Source organism: Siphateles boraxobius, unplaced genomic scaffold (assembly GCF_051911475.1).
Source record: "Siphateles boraxobius isolate OS27281-9 unplaced genomic scaffold, OSU_SipBor_1 89, whole genome shotgun sequence".
NCBI classification, from domain to species: domain Eukaryota; kingdom Metazoa; phylum Chordata; class Actinopteri; order Cypriniformes; family Leuciscidae; genus Siphateles; species Siphateles boraxobius.
This window is the reverse complement of record NW_027509218.1, coordinates 1643049-1668789: the sequence shown is the minus strand read 5'-3', so window position 1 is coordinate 1668789 and position 25741 is coordinate 1643049. Positions and strand designations below refer to the sequence as shown.

The following is a 25741-nucleotide window of genomic DNA, read 5'->3' as shown; positions in this document are numbered from 1 at the left end:
CTCAAACTGACATTTCTGAATGTGCAGCTGTCAGTCACCGCGCTGTTGTGGATACTGGCATTTGGAATCACAGATTCTACTTTTTGGAAGTATGACCAACATAAGAATTTTAAGTAACATCCACTTTTATTCCGACCAACTAATGGAAAAAAAGCATTGCAGCATCTAACGATCGTTTATCATATCACGTGAAACCGTGCAAATTATACTTTGTTCTTAAATTGTTAATGTTAACAACATCAGCATTGCGTGACTACTACATTTAATGTGTATTAGGGCTACCTGTAGTTCAGTACTTCAGTAATTTTATGAATTAAGCGAACAAGTGCGCTACTGTTACATAATTGAACATTTGAAATATCTTACCTGTCCAGCTGAAAAAAAGCCATCTCTGTGTACATTTTGAACCCCTTCAAAACACAGAGTTCACGCCACCTTTCAAAAGCCCTTCGGATATTTATCCTTGTTTTTGCATGGGCCCGGTTGCAGTCTCTTTTTTTCTGTAGCCACTCCGAAGTCTTTTGCATTTTACAACCAGTGAATCTCTAGTTGTCACTGGTGATTGTCGTTTAAACTTCTCTGGATTCGCCATCAAATTGATAAGTTTAATTATATCAAGTGCTGTGAGAAAAGGCTATAAATCTCCACCTCCAACATCCTCACGCAATATAGCCTACTAGCCGAGACTCCTCCTTTATGTGTACAGATGTGACGTAATGACGCAAAGACATGCTCGAATTTCCTGCGGAAATCCACCAGTACCACTGGAATTAAAAACATTATTACAAGCTGTATAATTTATGAATATTATGAATCGAGCTACGGCAAGCAGATAGTTTTGAGCACTGGCTAGTAATGTACTTGCTCAATTTTATTTTGGATAATTTTTAACCAAAAAATGTTACGGACTGCAGCTTTAAATAGGTGTTTTACACTGATGGATTTCGGATGAAAATAAAGTAGTACAGAAGAAAGTCAGCCTTAAGCTGATTGCTGTGTTGATGTTGTAATATGAACTTTCTCAATAGGGCCATTCGTACCATTGTGTTGAGCAGCTTTCCTGAGAAACAGACCAAACCTGGACCACATCAGCTGAATATGTAAGGAAGGAATGACAGGGGTGGCAGTTCTTTGTGTTGTGTTCTGTTGAATTTGTTCTAATTTTGTTGTGTGTTCTCTAGGATGAATCTGGTCCAGCAGGAAAAGGAACTTACAGAGAACATACTGAGTGTGGTATGACTGAAACTTGCTTGTAAGATACATGCTTGTAGCTGTCTGCAGTGTTTTTATATACTGATATCTCTTTGGTCTAACTCTGGGTAATAAAAAAGATGTTCACACAGGATGAACAGCTAATACTAATACAACACCAATATAACAGCAATATTTAGTGCAACAAATTAACAACAAAGGAAACGTGGTGACTTCCATTTGTTTGCATAGACAAACATAGGGTTCATACGGTCATGAAAAACCTGGAAAGGCCATGGAATTTTAAAATAGCAATTTCCAGGCCTGGAAAAGTTTGGGAAAAATAAATAAACCCAAAAAGTTTTGGAAAAGTCTATATTTATATAATAGAATATGTTTAAGTGATAATATTGATTGAACAAACTACAACACTTAAGGTTCAATCAATCCATCCAACTGCGGCATTTCTATCAGGTTTCGTTTTACAGCGTTGAGCATTATAACCAACCACACATGTTTCCGTTGAGCTTATGAGTGTGATGGCCAATAACAAGATTAGTTATCGCTGAAATGAAGAGTTTTCGTGCTCTGACATAATTCTGACTGAAACTTGCGAATTCTCCCTTCATAAAACAACAAAGTGTCCTAGACCCAAGTTATGGACAGCCTCACGATCACTCCTGGCACTGTTTATCTTTAGCACAAGTTGCTTTTATTTGGCGTGCTCTTTTCACGGATAAGTAATCTTTTACTTTCATCTGGTATGCAAAATTTACTCTCTGGGTAGAATTGTTTGTGTGTGTATATATCGTATCATATGTATGCTAAAAAAGTGTGTATTTGATGAATGTAAAAGGTCATTTATGCATATAATAACTCGTGCTATAGATACGCAGTACCAGGAGATTGGGCTTGATCGGTCACATTCTCTGCTCCTTTTCTGTATAGAGTTTATTCCAGTTAATATAATTTTTTCATTGTGCTTATAAGATTGTGTAGTCTGCATTTTCGAATGCGTAAAAAGCATTAAATTAATTCAATCGTTAGATTGTTTTTTCTGGGTAGCCAGAATCCCCAAACACCTTTTTTTTATGTGTTCTATTAATCGATGTTAATAATCAGTAGGCCTATTACAATATCAAGAGCATTAAATGACAATAATAGCCCTGGTGAGTTCGTTAACTGTGTAATTGAGTAACATTAAAAAGTATGTGCAATAAAAAGTATGTGCAAATAAACATATATGCTATTTCAAATGCAGCTTCTGTTCCACCTTTGCAGTGTAAAGATGGCTTTTGTTAATGATACAATTTTATTGGTAACAGTCTATATAGTTTTCTAATTGATTTAAGTAATTGGTTAAATTTAATTATTTGACAAAGGACTACACAGGTAATCATAACAATTGCACTTATGTAAAAAAATAAAAAGAATGCCCCTGGAAATCAATTGCAAGGAAAAGTTAATGTAAAAGTTCATTTCTGACCCCGGCACGGGGTAACATCTGGCAGTTACAGTTTGTACTTGGGTGTAAATTGCTGAAATTAAAAAATAAACTTGACTGTTTTGGGGGAATTCAAATAGGGATGTTTTCTTGTTGATGATTGATGGTTATTGCTATGAGATTAATGGTAAATATGAGGCAAATCTGAATTAAAATCTTCTTAGTTACTAAATTTTGTATTCCAAAAGTTGGTCTCTGGAACTGCCACATTGTAAAGTTACTGGACACACACTTTTATTCACTTCACTTTGTTGCCTCCCATTGATGCATGTCAATGTTGCAACACAGTGGATTTAACTGTGGAATTAACCCACATAGCTTGTTGTTAATTAGTTAAAATATGCTGTAATTTGAATTTGAATTTCTTATTTTACATGTACACAGACGTTTCATGGAACATTAGGTCATGAATATTTGCCTCAAATGTCCTGGTAGTGAGATTGCATTGTGTATTCTTCATGTTCCTTCTCAAAGAAAGCTCATCATAGCCCTGTCACTTGTTTAACGCTCTGCTTTTCAGCTCAGAGAACAGGCCACAGACTCTATCATGGTATTAGAAAGAGCCCTGAAGATTAAAAAAGACTTCTACATCCACACTCTTCGTACCCTTGACCTGCTAGCTGCTGATCCCAGTACAGCCAATGGAGAGACTGAGTCCTCCACCGCAGGACTGCACATCAGCGCGGATCACCTGCAATGTCAGGTGTGTCCTGCAGAGAATATAAATGTGCCCATTCATCATGTATAGATATTTTCTGTTATTGAAAGTGAAAAATTTTCATATCTGTCTGACAGGTGCATTACGATTTAGGAGGCATTTACTTTCAGCAAGGCTGTTCTGAGACTTTAGTGTATGAGAAAGCCAGAGAACACTTCAGAATGGCAAGAGAACTTTTCACAAAGGTGAGACATAATCAAATTTAAGGAACACTTTACCCAAAAAGGAACATGCTGTCATTATTTACTCAGGTTCATTACATAACTGAAATGCATTCGATATTGTAATAATGGTGAGGTAATCAGCACACATGTCTGAATCATGACTTTCTTTATTATTTTTGTTGTCGGATGGCAGCTGGATTTCTCTGCAACTCTCTGTTGTTTGGATGAGCAGCGGTTGGCTGGATACTGGAGCGCCTGCAGAACTCTGACCGGAACCTCAGACCCCAACGAGAGACAACACACCCCGTATGGCCAGATCAGCGGCTTCATGAGGAACAGCAATTATGGGGTCAGCAAGAACTCTCAATGCACTGTGCCATTAAATATGTTGAGATGAACAGAGTACCATGGTACTCTTATTGATTAAAAACCCTTAACATGACAAAAGTTAAAGCTAGGGTTGTGGACTCGAGTCGCATGACTTAGACTTGACTTGAGTCCCAAATGTGATGACATGCGACTTGACTCAACATAATCAAGAGAATGTTGCTAAATTGTAGGGCATGTTTGATAATTAAAGCACAATAATCCATGCCTGAGACAGTTTCAAACTTCAAGTCAGCTTTCTGTGTGTATGCTCCGAAACGGACCGCAACTAGACAAGCAAATTATACTTTAGGTTTTGTGTACGATCAAATACACACAAAAATATGTAAAAATGGCCAGCTTGAAGAGTATTCACTTAAACACAGTTTGTCTTAAATGAGCGTAAATATTTGTGAGAAAATGTGTGTATAAATAGATCTGCATTCGGTCTTAAATTGGCAGCAGCAGTCAAGTGAATCAAATAACAAAAGGCAAATAGAAAATTACTCTCAGCTCTTCAGTGAAAAACTTTAGATTTAATACATTAAAGATTTAATTAATAAATCTATTCATTTATACTGTGAAAAAGAATGACATTAAGATATGATTATATTATATTGTGCGTGTATAGATAGGCTACCTCGTCTCTGTGACAGCATTCAAATGAATTTTGAATAATTTTTTATGTTCAAGGAATATATAGAAACATAAAATAATGTAGTCCTACGTCAGTATGTGGTAATAAGTGAGCTTCTGTTTTGCGTCGTCTTAGTGAGTAAATAAATCTTTGATTCATCTGATTCGTTAAAAACATCTTTATGGATGCACAGTGTATTAAACGCATCATAAACTCAAGTGTGAAAGACTTGCTGTCGCTTACACGCATAGAGAGAGTTAGTGAGTCTTACATTCCACTTGAATTGACACGCCACATATAATCTTTAATCTTTGTTGTATTTCCCTGTCAAAATGACAGTTTATTCAGCTTTTAATGCAGAGTTCACATTGCACGATTTTCAAAGTCGTCAGATCCCTGTTCAGACTGCACGACTATCTGAGGTAGCATTCAGTTGCTGCTGTGGGCACAGCACGATGGATCGGCAACGTGGTTCTACATTGCATGACTTTTACAATAAAGAATCGCAGACAACTCGGTCTGTTCTGCAAACTATGTTTCACAACCAAACACACACAGAAGTGGACGCTTCGTCGATTCTCTCAGATAGCGTTTTTTATAATATACACTGCTTGAACTTTGTCATTCGCTTGAACAAGTACAAATTTGCCTTCGTTTTTGGGCACTTTTCAGAAGTTCTGGAAGCTCATAATTCATGTCTGAAGAGACTCATGTGAAATCATACAGGACAGAAGCCAGTCAGTTGAGTTTGTGGCAAAACCAGTGCTTGTATATTGTTGTCTTTCAAAGCATTTGATAATTCATACTCATATGAACTGTAGTAGAACTGAAATGACATTCATTACAAGATTATTTGTTAAAACATTTCAAAATGTATCATTAATAAACACACGAGTTGAGAGTTCTCCACATGAAAGACCCACTACTGGCAGATCAACGGGCAACTACATTTCTCTCTGTTACAGTAGGAAATTAAATTAAATTGAACATGGAGGATTTTAACTGAAAAGATGATCGACATTTTAATTGGTGACAGGATGCACATAACTAAGCGACAGAACGATAATGATGTAGTGCATCCCAAAGCTTGCCTACTCTTCTGCTACACACTGAAAAGTATGTAATATTTCTAAACAAAAACAGTACATACTTTTAGGGCATAGTATAAGTAAGCCAATTGGCAAATGACTTAAGCCCTATTCGAACGGGACTAGTTTAACATGGAGAGGTGGGGTAAAGTTATTATCATCAGAGCTTCTCAGTGATTTTAGTCCCGTCCAAATGTGCCATCTCAATAATCATTACAGACAATGTCAGTAAAGATTACGGCGACTTTTACCTTCTGTAAAAAGGTCTGGAAAAATGACCTCAGGTAATACTAATCCTGTGCGAATAGACCCGCTGTAAATATGTATGCAAATATTCCGTCATTTCCTGTTTAAAAGTAGTTTTCTGTGGTTTTTCAAGGATGGAGGGGCTTGAAAAAGCATTCAGTTGTGTTCTAGGTGGTGGGACAAGTCTGTGGCAAAACTCAAGTATTTTCCACACCGCATCAGTTAAAAAAGGAGGTCGAACCCACTTTTTAGAGGCACAAAACTTCTTTTAGCGTTAGGTAAGTGTCTATTACCAACATAATCCTGTCATGACTAATGAAGCGGAAGCAAAAGTGCAAGTAATCTCGTTTATTTGGTCAGAATAAAAACGATCAAAGATGGCGCCGCGGATGGCTGCCTCGGTTTGGAGCTCTCCAGCTATTGTGTTTTTTTTGTTTGTTTGTTCTGCGTTTAGTCGTTCGTTTCATATATAAGTATCTGTGAGGATACATGCATTCCTACTAGGACATTCTTATCATTTACTAATGATAAACCATGGTTTACTGGGAAACACAAACACCTTCGTCATGCCAAAGAGGATGCCTACAGAAGTGGGGATAAAACCTTGTATAACCAGGCCAGAAACAGACTGACAAAGGAGATCAGAGTTGGTAAAAGAAGCTACTCTGAAAAGCTGAAAAAACAGTTTTCATCCAACGACCCGGCATCAGTCTGGTCTTGCCTGAGGAACATCACCAACTACAAGTCACCATCCCCCCGATCTGTGGACAATCAACACCTGACTGACGATTTAAACTCATTTTATTGCAGGTTTGAAAAGCCCTCATTCACGACACACCGGCTCTGACCTGCACTTCACACATTCAGCATCACCTCCTGCACCCCCCCCCCCCCCCCCCACTTCAGTTCGGCCCTCAATACCATTATGCCTGATCTTTTCACAGCCAAACTGACCCAGCTCTCCATGCGATCCTCAATCTGTTAGTGGATCTCCAGCTTCCTGACGGACCGGCAGCAGCGAGTGAGCATGGGGAAACACACATCCAGGTCTCTCACAATCAGCACTGGCGCCCCCCAAGGGTGCGTTCTCTCCCCACTGCTCTTCTACCTGTACACTAATGACTGGACTTCTAAAGACCCCACCTTCAAGCTCCTGAAATTTGCAGACGACACCACTGTCATCGGTCTCATCTGAAACGGTGACGAGTCTGCTTACAGACTGGAGGTTGAACAGTTGGCTGTCTGGTGCAGTTACACAACCTTGAGCTGAACACGCTCAAAACAGTGGAGATGATCGTGGACTTCAGGAGGAACAGCCCAGCACTCCCCCCACTCACCATCATGAACAGCACTGTGGAAGCAGTGGAGTCATTCAGGTTCCTGGGCACTATCATCTCTCAGGACCTGAAGTGGGATAATCACATTGACTCCACTTTGAAAAGGCCAAGCAGAGTCTGTACTTCCTTCGCCAGCTGAGGAAGTTCAACCTGCCACAGGAGCTGCTGATTCAGTTCCACTCAGCTGTTATTGAGTCTGTTTTATGCACTTCCATCACTGTCTGGTTTGGTTCAGCTACCAAATCAGACATCAGGAACCTACAACAGACAGTCCGGACTGCGGAGAGGATTATTGGTGCCCCACTGCCAACCCTCCTGGACCTGTACTCTTCCAGAGTGAGGATGAGAGCAGGTAAAATCATTACGGACTCCACTCACCCTGGAAACCGTCAAGACGGAGACTCAGATCACTGGCCACGAGAACATCTAGGCACAGGAACAGTTTCTTCCCACAGGCCATTTCCATTCTGAACAGTTAACATATCTCCCAAGGCATATGCCTGTAAGTCTAATACTCCCACTGTTCAGTGCAAAATCTTAAAAATTAAGGTGATATTTATATTTATTCATACTATTCAAAATACTGTAAATATGTTCATAATCTGTAAACCGAACTGTGAACATATATTTTTATAGTATTTTCATTTTTTTAAATAATTTTATTTGTAGAATTTGTATTACTATGTTTCGTGTTGTATCTGTATTTGTATATGTGCGCTGGAAGCTTCAGTACCAAGGAAAATTCCTTGTGTGTGCAAGCACACTTGGCAATAAAGCTCTTTCTGATTCTGATTCTGAGAATAATGAACAGTCTCTGGTGCGTTGGTGACACATGGACAAGATGGTCAAAGTCCAAGTGATGAGTGCAGAGGTGAGTAATCCAGACACGAACAGAAACCAGAACAAGGACAGGAACAAACCGCAACAGTGCAAGGACGATTGGAACAGGACCAACACGAATGAGAAGATCAAACAACGATCTGACAAGGAGAGAAGAATGCGATGAGTATTTATGGAAGAACAGATGGGATGCAGCTGGAGAGGAGATTGATCAGCTGATCAGGTGGAACGAGCTGTCACGCCCACAATCACACACGCCCACACACATAACTATACGAGACAAAAAGGAACAATGAATTTACGAACCGTGACAGTACCAGTACCTTCCGGCGTTCCCAGACTCCCTTACCTGTCAATTGTAATCATCAATAAGGGAGTGATCCAAGATGTCTCTAGCAGGTACCCAACTTCTCTCCTATGGACCGTAACCTTCCCAGTCCACCAAGTACTGGAATCCGCGTCCCTTCCGCCTTGAGTCACGAATACGATTAACCGAATATGTGGGTTCCCCTTCAACGAGTTGCGGCGGTGGGGGAACCGGGACTTGGCGGATTAATATGAGAACGAAACATGGGTTTTATTTTGGACACATGAAAGACGGGATGTATCCTCCTGTACACTGGAGGGAGGTTGAGGCGGACTGCCACTGGACTAATGATTTTGGTGACAGTGAACGGGCCGATAAATTTGGGAGCAAGTTTATTAGAGACGGATCGTAGAGGAATATTCTTGGTAGTAAGCCACACTTTTTGACCAACGACGTATATGGGAGGCCTAGACTGGTGGCGATCGGCTTTGGCCTTGGTGCGTGCTCCCACTTGGAGTAGAGTCTCACGGGCTCTAGTCCAAGTGGGATGACACCTCTGAACGAAGGCGTGGGCAGAAGGGACCGCGACTTCGGAGTCCAGGCTAGGAAAAATAGGTGGCTGGTAACCTACACTACACTCAAACGGAGACAGGCCCGTAGATGACACTGGTAATGTATTTTGGGCGTACTCCACCATAGACAGTTGTTGGCTCCACGAGGAAGGATTCTTAGAGACTAAACATCGTAACGTTCTCTCTAAATCTTGGTTGGCTTCATCAGTTTGACCATTGCTCTGGGGATGAAACCCTGAGGTTAAAATTCTTGCCAAAATCTTGACAAATTGGGGTCCTCTGTCGGAAACCACGTCTGTCAGTAGGCCATGTAAGCGAAAGAAGTGATCCACGACGGTCAACGCGGTCTCCTTGGCTGAGGGTAATTTGGGCAAGGGAATGAAATGGGCCGCCTTCGAGAACCGGTCCACCACGGTCAAAACTACCGTGTTCCCTCGAGAGGGTGGGAGAACGGTGACAAAATCTAGCGCAATGTGGGACCAGGGTCTCGAAGGGACTGGCAGCGGTTGAAGTTGCCCATCAGGAGGACGATTGGAAGTCTTACCAATGGCACAAACTGAGCAAGCCAAAACAAAATCGTGAACATCCGGAGCCATAAGTGGCCACCAGAATCGTTGCTTGACCAAAAACTTGGTTTGACTAACTCCTGGATGACAAGCCACGTTGGAAAAATGCCCCCACTGAATGACGTCAGACCGTAATCCCTCCGGTACAAACAAACGGTTCGGTGGGCAACCGGGCGGAGGCGTTACTCCTTCTAAGGCCTTCTTGACCTTCAATTCAACCTCCCATACGAGAGTGGAGACAAACAGAGTCTCGGGTAAAATACACTCGGGAGTAGACGGGCGTTCGGAATGATCAAAAATGCGCAACAAAGAATCGGGTTTAATGTTTTTGGAACCCGGGCAGTACGAGAGCGTAAAATCAAAACGTCCGAAAAATAGTGCCCACCGAGCCTGCCTGGAGTTCAATCTTTTGACAGTCTTAATGTATTCCAGATTCTTGTGATCGGTCCGAACGATAAAAGGTACCCCCGACCCTTCTAACCAGTGACGCCATTCCTCCAACGCTAGCTTGACTGCCAACAGCTCTCTGTTACCCATGTCATAGTTGCGTTCGGCAGGGGATAGACGATGAGAAAAAGATATCACTGCACCTACCCCCACCTCCGACACGTCAACCTCCACCACGAACTGACGTGATGTATCAGGGGAAATGAGAATGGGGGCTGAAATAAACCGGCCTTTCAGTTTGGCAAACGCAGCTTCCGCTGCATCTGACCACCTGAACGTCGTTCTGGGGGAGGTCAAAGCGGTCAGAGGCGAGGCTAGTACGCTGAAGTTGCGAATAAAACGCCGGTAAAAATTGGCAAACCCCACAAACCTCAGTAGGGCCTTACGGGAACCTGGACTTAGTCAATCCACCACAGGCTTAACCTTCACAGGGTCCATGCGTATTCCCGCAGTCGACACAATGTATCCTAGGAAAGGAACAGAATGTGCATGAAAATCGTATTTCTCCGCCTTGAAAAAAAGCCCATTCTCTAGCAACCTCTGAAGCACTCGCCGAACGTGCTGCCCGTGTTCCTGGAGAGAAGATGAAAAAATCAATATGTCATCCAGGTAAACATATATGAACTGATCAACCATGTCTCGCAGCACGTCGTTGACGAGTGCCTGGAAGACTGCTGGGGAGTTGGACAGCCCGAAAGGCATGACTAAATATTCAAAATGACCCCTGGGGGTGTTAAAAGCAGTCTTCCATTCAGTCTCCCTGATGCGGACCAAATGATATGCGTTACGCAAGTCCAATTTAGTAAAGACAGACGCTCCCTGCAACCTCTCGAAGGCTGAAGATATCAACGGCAAAGGATATGTATTCTTTACCGTGATGTTGTCATTTTTTACTCTGGGACAGAGAGCGAATAGAGCTTGCCTTCAGGGGGAGACTTACCTGACAGTAAATCTATGGCACAGTCATAGGGACGATACGGAGGAAGAGAAGCAGCACGAGACTTACTGAACACTTCCTTCAGGTTAGATAATCCGTGAGCACGTTAGATAGTTCCATTGCCTCCTCCTGAAAGACAGAGACAGAAACAGACGAACAAGCAGACACAAGACAGGACTCATGACATTTACTGCTCCACTCCAATACTGCTCTCTGCTGCCAGTCTATTTTCGGGTTGTGTTTGATGAGCCATGGGTATCCAAGAACACTAGGTGCAAGAGGGGAGTCCAATAAATAAAATGAAATAATTTCCGAATGATTGCCAGATGTAATAAGCGTGATGGGTCCGGTGATGAGAGAAATCGTGGGTAGGTCTTGGCCGTTGAGTGCGTGGACTGCTATCTTGTGTGAGAGTGGTAAAACAGGAACTTGAAATCTGCGTGCAAACGAACGGTCCATAAATTTACCTTCGGCTCCCGTGTCCACCAGTGCTCGACAATTGTGATCATGAGTTAACCATCTTAGTTCTTCCCGGGAAGAGTGTAGATGTGGATGAGGTCTTTGCAGCGGAGATCCCACCCGACAGTAGCCTCATACTTACTGCCGGGCTGTGCCTTTTACTGGGCAGTTATAGGCGAAATAACCCGACGCTCCGCAATACAAGCAGAGCCCTTGGGATCTCCGCCTTTCCTTCTCCTCCCGAGAAAGCGGAGCTCGCCCGACCTGCATGGGTTCGTGATCGTAGACGGGGCTGACCGCGTCCCCGCCGCTGGACCGCTGATTCTCGGCACCCTCTAGAGACCGACTGGGCAGTCTCCACCGTTCCACTCTGGTCAGGCGTGCATCAACTCGGAGGGCCAGGTCCACCAGAGCATTCAATGAAGTGGGGAGGTCCAGGGCATAAATCTCCTTCTGGATGCGGTCAGCGATGCAGGAATATGTCCCACTGCGCCTCCTCGTTCCACCGGCACTCTGCCGCCAGGGTTCTAAATTCGATCGTATATTCCGACACCGACCTTTCACCCTGCTTGAGTTCGATGAGCATGCGAGCTGCCTCTCTCCCGGCGATGGCTCGGTCGAACACCCTCTTCATCTCGTGGCGAGTGCCTGGAATCAGGCGCAGCAGGGATCTTGGTTCTCCCACACCGCCGTCCCCCATAAAGCTGCCTTCCCTGTGAGAAGCGTGAGCACGAAAGCTACCTTAGCCTGTTCGTTGTCAAAGGTTCTGGGCTGCAATGAAAAATGCATAGAGCACGGAGTCAAAAATGCTCTGCAATAATTAGGCTCACCGGCATAAGATTGTGGAATAGGTAGGCGGGGCTTCGACTGTAGAACGCTCTCTGGTGGTGTGGGGGGAACGGCCGTTGTTGGCAGCGCAGTGGGAACTCGCATATGTTGTAGTTGCTGGGTGAGCTCGGACACCTGCGTCACTAATGCTTGCACAGCCCGAGTCGTGTCGTTAAGACCTCTTTCCTGGTTGCCCATGCGTCTAATACTGGAGTTCACGAAATCCTCCAACGCCGACGAACCACCCGCTGCTTCCATCTGTGGGTCAGATCGTTCTGTCATGACTAATGAAGCGGAAGCAAAAGTGCAAGTAATCTCGTTTATTTGGTCAGAATAATGAACAGTCTCTGGTGCGTTGGTGACGCAGGGACAAGATGGTCAAAGTCCAAGTGATGAGTGCAGAGGTGAGTAGTCCAGACACGAACAGTAACCGAAACAAGGACGGGAACAAATCGCAACACTGCAAGGACGACCAACACGAACGAGAACATCAAACAACGATCTGACAAGGAGAGAAGAATGCGATGAGTATTTATGGAAGAACAGATTGGATGCAGCTGGAGAGGAGATTGATCAGCTGATCGCTGATCAGGTGGAACGAGCTGTCACGCCCACAATCACACACGCCCACACACATAACAACAACTACACGAGACAAGAAGGAACAAAAGAATTTACGAACCGTGACAAATCCAATCTGAATTTATTATGAATTTATTTAATACATCATTCGACCGGACTTAACTGTTTTATATATAAATATAGGGTATATGATTTTGCGCCTGAAAACATAGCCTGAAATGATATCAGGAAGCAAGCAATGTAATCGTACATAACAACAGGAGGGTGACAGTGGTGCGTAAATTGAGTTACCCTTCCCACTTCTGCTAGTTTTACTGAGATATCTTATCCTGTGCGAATTGGCCATTATTGTTATTACAGACGTCCTGTGGTAAAATTACATTACTCCATCTACCCTGGTAAAGCTAATCCTGTCCGAATAGGGCTTTGGTCCCACCTCTGGTTAAAACGGCTGTCCTGCATTTTGTCATGAGCCTTCCGCATGGACACTAATACTCATAATTCTCACACATGAGATTGTGTAACTTAATAAAAAGTTATATATGGTTTTAAAGGGTCATGAATTGAGAAATCTAAATTTCCTTGATCTTTTGACATATTAGAGGTGATTTGTACAATACAAACCTTGAGGCATCAGGCTATACACCAGGGGGCCAATTGTCCCTTTGTTGTACAGTGAAAATATAAGTTTGTAATCAAGTATATATGTTACTACATTGATTGAATTTTAAGTTTACGGTAAGTTATTGAGGCCCATCCAGGAATGAATAGTAAAATGCAGGTAGAAGTAGTGTCCATCTGGAACCAGCAGTAGTTCATCCTCTGCGGTATTAAATTGGACTAAGGGACATGCAGATGTTGGTTCTTTACAGCAGAATCACAATAATCTAGTGTTGAGGTTATGAATACAATAATATTTATTTTTTTCAGCATCAAAGACAGCATATGTCTTATTTTGGCAACATTTATTAGGTGAAACAAGGCATTTCTGCAAACATTGAAAATATGATTGTCAAAGCACACATTTCTATTCAAGGTTCTTTTTTCTTCTTCTTTTTTTTATTGAAAGGAGTAAAGCAATATACAGTGAAACCATGAAAGTTAAATTTTCCCTCCTTCTAATTTTAACTATAAAACCCCCCTCACCCCCCAAACATCCCTAGGCAGCTTAAATACAACATAATAACATAGCGTCTGGTTACAAAGTCAAAATATAACCATTATGCCACTACACCATTTCAAGGCATGTACCCATGCATACCAACCAAAACAAAAGTAATGATGATAAAAGTATCACTATTACAGTATAAATGCATACACAAAAGAGAGAGAAGAAAAAATGATAATAATTTTGCCATTCTGTTAGACAAACTACACTGAGGTCAAAGCAGCAAATACGATGACACAACAAGAAGTACAGAGAGAGATACATGGAAAATAGGTTAACTGGGTAATTCTTCCAGATTTTTTAAATATGACAAAATAGGTTCCCATTTCAAATAAAATCTGTCCACAGATCCCTTTAATGTAAATTTTATCTTTTCTAATTTTAAAAAGAACATCACATCTTCTAGCCAAACTGTTGCAGATGGAGGGGTAGGGGATTTCCAACTTAACAAGATTCTTCTGCGGGCCAATAAAGAAGTATATGCAATGATGTCCCTCTGGGTTGCAGTTAAGGTAATTGTTATAATGTCATTGGGAGATCCAAAAATAGCTATTGAGGAACAAGGCCGCAATGTCACCCCAAGAGCCTCACTGATAGTTTTAAAAACCAATTCCCAGTAACTATTTAGAGAGGAGCAAGACCAGAATGGATGTGTCAGACTGGCTGGAGAGAAAGAGCATCTATCACAGGCTGCATCTAACCCAGGATATATTCTCGCTAACCATTCCTTGCTCAAGTGAACTCTGTGAAGCACTTTATATTGTATGAGCCCTAACCTAAGACAGGATTATGATGAGTGGACCCTTTTACATGCCTCTGTTGTGGCAAAAATTCTGTTAAACATCATCACTGCGTAAGAGACACTCAGAGTCAAATTAATAAAATGATAAGTATTTATTCTTGCAAGAATAGGTTCAGTCTAGTACACAGAAGTTACGCTGTGCAAGAGAGTGACACCCAACAGGAAGATATGAGACAGCCTTTATACTGTTTTCAAGGTTCCTCCTCACCCGCTGTACCTTTCACCCACTCAGATAAGGTCCTTACTGCTGTTCAGTTTCTACTTAAAGACACAAACTGGTACTGAAATAAACTGGCCAAAACTGACCGTCCCTAAGGTCAGAGGTCCTGTCCCATATGTTCCTGAAAAGTCACGCACAAGCACGTACACACATATACTTTTATACATTGAATAGGTTCTTTCTCTTATGATACCTGTTTGGGATCAATGAATATTAAAATTTCCACAACAATTCCCCCCTTTTTATCATTCAGATTACCCAATCATAATAATAAAAATAATAGAACAAATTTTAAGTCATATCATCACACTTATACTCTTCATCTCTGGTTACCATTACAAATCTTGAAACCCACATGGCATTTCAACAGGCTAAGAAATACAAAGAAATAAAAGTAGAATAAAATCCCTCATTTCGACCCCTCTCCTTGTACGTCATCACATAGCGGATAACCACAGCTTTTAACCTTCTGTTCATATCAAAAACATTCATAGAAAGAAAGAAAAAGAAAAGGAAACACACACTTTAACACATGTCACAGTAGCTCCCACTACTTGTATCATCATATTTTGTTCATCCAATTGAACAGACTCCCAGCTTTAACCAGTCTCTGTACTGAGCTGGAAACACATTATAATGCATGGTAAACATAACAATATTGATAATCCTATCGCTGAAATTGGTAGTACAGTACCCCCAACCCCCCAAAGATTAACCAATCTTATCCATTTACCATCAGTCCACGCCCATTTCCATACATCGCCTCCATTTTCCTAACCATATTTTCTTAACTTTTAACACCATATTTAATAAAATCTATCCTGAAAAGGTTTTATATTTTTTTTTATCCATTCTTTTAACCAATGTAGTTGTTCAAAATTAACTCTAATATTTCAAATACGGACCATCTTTTAGCTTATTACCATACATATTCTCCCATGATCGGCCTTTCTTACCCTTAATGGACAGCCTAATCATCAAGTTTCTTCAATAATAATCCCTATAATTTACCTGAAATATTTTCTAATGAATCTTTAACCAATCAAATCATTTGATCTAGCCATATTTTGATTCAATCAAATAAAATCATCAAAATCATCACAAAACCAGATTCTTTTGCTAAACTCAAACCATTAGTTGGTGCATCTTCCTCCAGGTGTGTTGGTCATCTCGTTTGCCCCATGGACATTCCGTCTTCACCAGGGTGACACTTTGCGTGCCGTAGCCATGGTCTTCCATCGCTGGTGAGGGAGGCTGTTACTAGCACGAGCCTTTGACCCCTCACGTTGTCCTCCTATTTGATTGTTGAGGCCTGTCGGTGTAGTCTAAGGTGAGAGGCTTCGACCCAGGTGTCCCACTCTCCAACCATTTTCTGATCATTACCAGATTTGCCCCTTAGATCACGATGCACCCCTACTGGAGTGAACCATCTCCTGCTTTGACCTGTGAATGGAGACCTTAAGTATTTTGTTAGTGACCGCTTGTCTTGCCGCTCGTCCCCTTTGGTGTGACCTGTGGAATCAACAACCTGAAACATTATCTCCGGATAATTTCTTGCTCACTTAATAGCACTCGGGGTCCTTTTACCCTGAAAAACACTCAACCCACTTTGCTCATGTCCACAACACAATATTTATACATTTGGAACAGAATTAGTTCTGTTTCCTGCAATCCTTCCTGACATTCTGCAAAAGGAAAATCTTAAGTTATGCGCTGCGCAGGTGTGGCCTTGTTTCTTTCTGCCACAATAAAAATCTAGGCCAGGATAGTTAGTCAAATTCATCCATAACCATTATTTTATTGGGCACATTCTGCCCTGCATCAAAGTCTGCATGCTCTGTAAAGAAAAACAAATGTCGAGGTTATTTTCAGATAGTAAAGTACACGTAGTTTCTTTTGTCTGCTCTGCTGCCACGACCTTCGCTGCTGCATCTGCCCTGGCGTCTCCTGTTGAAACAGTCCTGCAATTTTGTTATCAGCGTGTGCGGCACACTTACAGACAGCAATTTTGTTTGGGAGAAGAATGGCTTCTTGCCAGGCTTTTACCCTATTAAGCCCCTTGTCCTCCCAACATATACCGTCCCTTAATAAACCAAATTTTGTCAATTGTTATCCAAATTGTTACCATCCCCCCTTTTGATGCATGAATCATCTCGTGCATCAATCTAACATAATGGTGTTTGGATAAAGTTTGCCATCAACACTAACCCAAACGTTGTCCCAAAGCTAAAATTCCTCCAGACATCTTTCTCTGCCTCTGAAACAAAAATATTACTTAAAGCCACAAACACATCTTCTTATCAGAGTATTTGGAGGGCAACGGCCCTCAGTCTTACAGTGTATCCTGCTTTTCAGGCCTGTTGTTTGGTCTCTTAATCCCGTCATCTACAAACTTGTTTCTGAAAATTCTGTTTCAATTGTTTCTGTCAGGTCAGGTCGTGCTGTACAGACTTGGTCAATGTCAGTCAAACAACATTTTCCCCCTTTTGTTCACAATATTCATAAATGTGAAGGACTCTCTGGATAATTTGTTATTGACTTAGCCAATATGTCACTTTGTTATTGCCTTCAAATCTATAACATTTTAGTTTATCTCAACCCATTATGGACGACGATCTACCACTTCACAAATCCAATTTACATAAATGCTTTTAATCCATAGATTGATTCATAATTACCAGTAGCAGACAGAGCTGGATAACTAATCCATTTAAAGCTCGTCCCACTTTCTGCATCATCTTGTCATCAGATTGACTCAAAACTTTTAGCTTCCTTAAAACTTGTCATTTGCCTTAACCCATCTGTAATGATAAAACCCTCATTCCAGAGGTTAATGACACAATATACACACTATTCAGGCGGAGTATTAGTACCCCAAACTAACACATACAAGACATAGAGTGCAGTCACCATCACACACACTCATATTAGACACATATTTTAACTGTTCATTTTTAATGTTCGCTTTTCATTATATCATCTCTAAAAAGATTTAAATTTTAAGTAAGATTTTAAACTTCACATTTTACTGTAGCTTTTACCTAATTTTACATGGTCTCTTAACCAGTTACAAAGCATGTCTGTTCATTATTCATTTCATCTTAGCAAAGTCAGCTGGGTTGTTTTGGTTCATTATCACTATTTTGTTCTTTAGCAGGCCGATAACAAAAAGACAGACACAGTTACCATCCCTTCCTCCACTCAAGCAGTCTCTCTCACTATAAACAAATAATCTTTTCAACAGCCTCCTAAGACTGTAATTTAGACAAAATGTAATATTAAAGTCATTACATTAACCTTTTACCATTCACCTTTGTTATCCAGACTCTTCTCAAATCTACAAAAGCCTGTCTTCATCTTTAGCCACCACCATGCCTACCGACCTTCACAAGTTAAAACTATGTTATAGACATATTAGCTCCAAATTAACTCTTCTATACATTTTACTTGCCCATATGGCAATCAACATCATGTCCCTCATATAATTAAGTTTTGTTACTGTCTCCGCAGCAAATAATGGCAATCACCTCATGGAATCAGCTGGCTTTTGAAAGTCCAATCCCGCTAATCATTTATCTTTAATTTTCTTCTCTTCAGGGTGTCATCCCCTGGCATAGTTGCAGACACTTGTCACAATGAAAAACAAGCCATACAACGAATGCGGTTTCTGGGGAGTGGTATAGAGGAGCTTTGTTTCTGGGGCAGACTGCAGTAACTCGTCACCGCTTCATCTCCCCTTAACGGTATAAGGACGCTGCTGGCCTCACAGCTCCTGCTCAACTCTCATACCTGTCTCACATAACACACCTCCATTCAGGAGATGCCCAGTGACTTTACGTGACCCCCCCTGCCTTAGGTTGCCCCCTGTCTGGCCAAAGAAGGTCTTACCCATCATAGAGATGGTCACTCGTGCCCACTGGTAACCGCTTTTTCCCATACAATCAGTTTTCTTCAACAGAACTCAGCTGTTTTCTGGAGCTTAGGAAAGGCACGTTCAAGAGTCACCAGAGCCATTCCGATTGCCTAATAGTGTTCACAGGGAGACAGGTTAATAACAACAGTATTTAATCACTTAAATCCATTACCTATCTTAAAAGCAGCAACTTAGCTACTTAGACTATACTCAGTGAATTTAGATCACAACTGTACATTCAGTGTACTTCATCTGTAGCCGGAGCCATCGGTCCTGAATGGTGGAGACTAAAATGAGACAAAGTTGTTACTGGTCCTAAAATACGCTAATCAAAATGTCACCTCTATCGTTTAAGGTCTGTATTATTATTTTAAAGACTTCTTTAAAGTCATTCAGTTTTACATTTAAAACATTTACAAATACAAATTGCCCTCTGAACGGCAATGAATTCTTTTAACATCTCTGTGTCTATGATTTTCAACTGAAACACTGTGCTTTACTATCAATAACTTATTTTCACTTATGACACAGGCTCAGATAACAGCTTTTAGCTGACATTGAATGAGATAGAGACTCTGAGGCATTCAGGACTGGTACACTGCATTTTCATAAAACTTTTAACATCAGACTTTTTCTGCCATCTTTTAACCCTAGCCCAGCTTAAGGCATCTTTGCCAGAAATTACATACGTTTTCAAATAAACATAGTTTTACAGTTGTCTTTTTCCCACGTCAGGGAATCTAGACATTACAAATTTCCATTCAGATTGAGTCTCTGTCACACTGGCTGTTTCAGCCACAGCACACATCAGATTTAGATAAGCAAACTGTTTCATTACAGCCAATAGCAGACTTATCTTTTGAAAGCAAAACATCAGCTTCTAGCTCTTTCATGGTCAACTTTTCAAGCTGTTTGTTTAATCAGATGCCTTTCAACATTTAGCAACTGTTAATTCAGTAGCCTACTACTTCTGCTTATTTGTTCTTACATAAAAATAATTATTCTAGTTCTCAATAACGTTTCACATTTCTCAATCTCAATTACCATAGTTTAATATTTGACTTAAATTTTTCCTAGGAGTTTATCAATCTCCAATTAGGATTTAATTTTGACGAGGCAAGCACTCTCTGCTTGTGATACATTTTGATGCACATACATCTTTTGCAGTTATCATTTTCCCTGAGATTAGTCTCTCTATATAACATAAACCCTTTTTAAAATGTTTAATTAACACACAATCATCCTTTTAGTTACTTTTATATATTTTATCACATTTGTTGGAGTCATTATCTGTAATTTTACCTCAACCTTTATTCATCAATTCACTTATAAAAATTACTATTATAGATCTTTTCTTCAAAAGGATTCACTTTAAGAGTTTAATCTCTTGACCTTGTTTTTATCTCTTGTTCCTTCTCAGACTAAAATGTTAATATCATCATATTAAACACTGACCTACTTTCAAACCTACATTATTATCAGAAATGTGTCACTATCACAAAATAGTTTTTTTTTATTATTATTATTTTTTTTTTTTTTTTACACCACCTCGGTGGGCATTTACAGTTACGTGTTAAATGGTCCTGCTGACCACAATCAAAACACTCTCAGTCGGCTCCAACTTACTGCACACTCTTGAAGCAGTGTGTCCCATTCAGGAATGCAAACAGAGCCACTGATTAAGCAGTTCTCTGTATTCTTTTACAGTCCACCAGTGGCGGATTCAATCCCAATAGCCGAATCATAATCTTTATCATTATTTTTGGCAGAACATTAATTTTCATAAGCAGCATCTAAATGCCCAAAATATTCTAAGTTGTTTTCACAAAGTTTCCGTTTAACTTTAGTCATACTTGTCCAGGGAAATTATCCCCGACCCATAATTTCATTTATAAAACAAACAATATCTTTTGCTTCAATTACTTAATATCAACAAATATCCAACATTATACATTATTGATTTCCAGAATCTTTGGTCAAAGTTGTCTTTACATTTTACTAATTTGGTATTATCATCAACAACCCTAATTACAGAACAAGTACATATCTAACATCCGGGAACCGGGCTGAATAATCAAACCCTGTTGCTGTACCCCCAGCATAGCTGGACCCTAGGTTCAAAACACAATGGTTATCAAACTAAAACTAAACCTAATTTCAATCATTATTTTACCATTAAAATATAGAATTTTCCCCATTTTGCTTAATGAAACATTCCTTATCTTTATATCACATTAATCCCCGTTAATCATACTCAATGCCTTATTTTTATTCTGAAACTCATTTTTAATACCATTTAAACAGTTAATTTGACTTCCATAAATTCTGTCAGACATTTTATTTTCATCACATATAGTTTTCTACTATATTCCTTCTCAATCTTTCCCTACATGTCCAGTTCCTTCTGTATCCTCTGTTCTACATGCTAATTCTTTCTTTTCTCTACATGCCAGTTCCTTCATTATCTAACCAGTACATGATTGTTTGCTAACAATCCCCACACACATATCTCACACACCAACCTTTTTGTTTTTCACTTCCCTCTTCCATCAAGTCTCTCACTTACAGTTCCCTCTATTTCACACAGACAGCCTTATAGCTGCTTGCTACTTCAATCCTTATCATGTAAATTTAAGTTCTCAGACATCTAATGCCATGCTTCCATTTACTGGATGAAGAAGTAAAAACTTTATTTCTCCTCGCAGTTCAACTTTTTTTATCTGCCCCTTTAAGACAACAATCCATTGTTTGTCCACATTGCTTACACATGTTGAACACAGCCATAACAACCTTTTTTGTTTCTCACTGCCCTGTTCAACTGATTCTCGCACTACTTTCAGTCTAGTTGTGCTCAGTGTTCCCTCCCTTGGGAAATAATGGTATTTTCTCAGTTTTTTCAATATCTAAAACATAAATTTTCCCCCATAATTTTCTCATTTGATAGAAAAACCGGTGTATCAAATTTGCATGCTTACCTTGAGACTTCCCCATATTGGCTGCTTCTCTGTTCTCTGTGGATTTCTCTTCAACGCGCGTTTTCCTGATCTGTTAGGCGTCCCCAACAGACCCGATTTTTCCTTTTAACCCAAATCGGTCGGGTTGCACTATTAGTGCCCTCCTAATTAAGGTTCACCAAAAACTGTTCTGGTTCCCCCTAATTAGCCTCAGTACCTAAAAACAATTTGCTCCGTGGCGGAACAACTCATTTTCAGGTTACCTATCTGTTTGAAATCTCTTGATCTGTTACAGACCTCAATTAATCTCAGATAATTTCCTCTCGTATCTGTTTGAAACCTCTTGATCTATATATAGATCTCAATTAATCTCAGATTACGTACCACAGAAACAGCCCTCAGCCAATATGGTTCGCTCACATTTCATACCCGAAACAAAATACTTTTCCCCAAAAGAAAATATTTTAGACGTCTCTTACCAGAGATATGTTGGTTGCCACGGGTTCGCTTTCTTTTGATTCCAGTGGAGCCCCTCCTGGACCCGATAGCGGTCGGCCCCTCTCTCTCAAGCTTACGAGGTAGAGCTGGAACTGCTCAGTCCAGGTGGCCAAACACCGTCCGCTCTCAGGTCCAGAAGGCACTTCCAAGGAATCCCACTCTGACACCAAAATTGTTGTGGCAAAAATTCTGTTAAACATCATCACTGCGTAAGAGACACTCAGAGTCAAATTAATAAAATGATAAGTATTTATTCTTGCAAGAATAGGTTCAGTCTAGTACACAGAAGTTACGCTGTGCAAGAGAGTGACACCCAACAGGAAGATATGAGACAGCCTTTATACTGTTTTCAAGGTTCCTCCTCACCCGCTGTACCTTTCACCCACTCAGATAAGGTCCTTACTGCTGTTCAGTTTCTACTTAAAGACACAAACTGGTACTGAAATAAACTGGTCAAAACTGACCGTCCCTAAGGTCAGAGGTCCTGTCCCATATGTTCCTGAAAAGTCACGCACAAGCACGTACACACATATACTTTTATACATTGAATAGGTTCTTTCTCTTATGATACCTGTTTGGGATCAATGAATATTAAAATTTCCACAACACCTCCCTCCAAAAAGCCTCAGACAACATTATGCCCAGTTCATCTTCCCATTTGGATTTAATTTTATCCAGATTGTACCCTTTCAAAGACATGAGCTGAGAATATAATATGGAAATCAATCCTTTATTATTAAAATTGAGAGTAAGACTGTCTAAGGGCGAGGTAGGAGGAAAATCAGGGAAAGGTGGAAATTTGTTCTTAACAAAATTACGAATTTGAAGGTATCTAAAAAAATGGCTTTGTGGGAGGTCAAAGAGTCTGCAGAGGTTCTCAAAACTGTTAAATAAACCTTCAGTATATAAATCTTTGATGCATATTAGACCGGAAGTTACCCACTGTCTAAATGATGAGTCTGTTGTAGAGGGAGGGAATAAATGATTTTTGTAAATAGGACCCAAAACTGATGCTGATGTAAATTTGTAGTGACAGCGAAACTGATTAAAGATCCTAAGAGTAGAAAGTACTACAGGGTTGGATGTGAATCGAGAAGCTTTCAAAGGTAGGGAAGAATACACTAAAGCAGGGAGAGAAGAAGCGTGACATGTTTGTGCTTCAATTAAACACCAATTTGTTTCTGGGCAATGAAGCCAAAATAATATTTTCTGAATATTTGATGCCCAGTAATAATGAGTGAAACTTGGGAGGCCTAAACCACCTGCATCACAGGTCCCCTGAAGAATATGTTTGTTAACTCTGGGGATTTTATTTTCCCAAATGAAAGAGGATATAGTTTGATTAATTAAACGGAAAAAGGATTTGGGCAAAAAAACCGGTAGGGACTGAAACAAATAAAGGAATTTGGGAAGAATTGTCATTTTCACTGAATTTATTCTTCCAGCTAAAGTAAGGGGAAGACTACGCCACCCTTCTAACTCAGCCTTTACTTCTTTGAACAGAGCTTTATAATTGGCTTCAAACAAAGAAGAAAAGGAGCGCGTCATGTGAATTCCAAGATATTTAAAGCCATTTGGAGAAAAACGAAAGGGTAATGATTCTTGTTGGATTTGTAATGCCAAATCATTAATGGAGAAACATTCACTTTTTTGGAAATTTAATTTGTATCCCGAAAAGGTACCAAACCGACCTAGTAATGATAGAATTAAAGGACAACTAGATATGGGGTCACTAATGTAAAAGCAAAAGGTCATCGGCATATAAAGAAACACGATGTTCAATACCCCCCCTCCTAACCCCCTGGAACGCTGTGGCTGTTTTCAAAGCTATTGAAAGAGGTTCAATCACAATATCAAAAAGAAGTGGGGACAGTGGGCATCCCTGAAGGGTCCCTCGTGTTAATGGGAAAAAGTCTGATCGAGAATAATTAGTCCGAATTGATGCCAAAGGGGAATGATATATTAATTGGATCCAAGACATGAAAATATTACCAAAACCAAACTTTTTTAAGACTGCAAACAAATATGGCCATTAGGGGTGGGAATCTTTTACCATCTCACGATTCAATTCGATTCCGATTCTTGAGACCCCGATTCGATTCAAAATCGATTTTCGATTCAAAAAGATTTTCGATTCAAAACGATTCGATTTGATCCATAATGATTTCTAATCGGGTTTCTGATCATGATCTACTCTCATCTGCTTTCCTATACAGAATGACAAACGGGGACATTAAAGTCATTTTCACATTTATTAAGTTCAATTCTCAGGGAAGTGCCTTTTATCAAAAACATTGTCTGGTTCTCAATTGCTACTCATTAGTAGCTAGCTATAAAATAAGTTGGAACAAAAATAAAGTGCTTCTTCATAATACAAAATGGTTGAAAATAGATGCATTTCCCAGAAAGGTTGCAGTTTAACACAAATATCATGTAGAACACAACAGGTGAAGACAAAAAAACATCTATATTTCTCAGTCAGACTCAGTAACTTAAAGAATAACAAGTTATGAAAATAAAGTGCTTCTTTCAAAATGAAAAATAGTACCCCTAAGCTACCTGTCTCTGAAATAGTCATGACAGCATCTCTTGCAACAATAGAACTGTAAACTGTGCAACTGATTATATGATTTTCAACAAACCGAGTTATTTTTTTTGCCCTCTTGGAGTTGGCATGGAGTTTCGTGAAGCACTGCAGTGTGCGTTGGTCTGCAGTTGGCGGCTGACTCTGCTCCGTGTCGCTGAGCTCCGGGTGATGCCTAGTAATATGAGCACGCGCATTTGTTGTGCTGCCGAAGTACTTTCGTTTTGCAAAGCTTGCACACTGTGTGTCCAGCGCAGTGCTTCCAGGCATTCGGTAAAAACCGAAATGACGCTAAACTTTAGCTTTAAGTGAAGACGGGTCTCCCTGGATCGGGAGATTCTAAAACGCATAACGTGAAAAACGCTTAACGTGGCTTACAGCACTAAGACAGTGATATTAAAAGACCAAACTCAGTACACATCATATTAATAAACCATACTATGTATAAAAAAATAAGATGAGCCCAGAATATAAACGCAGCGCGTTTAATTACACGTTAAGCATTTTCTTCCCATAGAAAATAAGAAAACGCTTAACGTGGCTTACTGTACTAAGACAGTGATATTGAAAGACCAAACTCAGTAAACATCATATTAATAAACCATACTATGTATAAAAAAATAAGATGAGCCCAGAATATGAACGCAACGTGTTTAATTACACGTTAAGCATTTTCTTCCCATAAACCGTTATAAGAAAACGCTTAATGTGTAATTAAACGCGTTGCGTTCATATTCTGGGCTCATCTGATTTTTTTAATACATAGTATGGTTTATTAATATAATGTGTACCGAGTTTGGTCTTCCAATATCA

At 40.2% G+C, this 25741-nt stretch overlaps 1 protein-coding gene across 4 annotated transcripts in view; it reads left to right on the top strand.

Moving 5' to 3' along the window:
- ints8 (integrator complex subunit 8) overlaps positions 1-25741 on the top strand; it is a 101053-nt gene that overhangs the window by 17018 nt on the left and 58294 nt on the right. For all 4 annotated transcript variants that reach the window (XM_077222539.1, XM_077222538.1, XM_077222537.1 and 1 more), the window contains 5 exons: positions 1029-1100; positions 1182-1233; positions 3216-3398; positions 3491-3598; positions 3771-3926. In XM_077222539.1, the coding sequence (XP_077078654.1) occupies positions 1029-1100; positions 1182-1233; positions 3216-3398; positions 3491-3598; positions 3771-3926 (571 nt within the window). The remainder of the gene's footprint in view (positions 1-1028; positions 1101-1181; positions 1234-3215; positions 3399-3490; positions 3599-3770; positions 3927-25741) is intronic.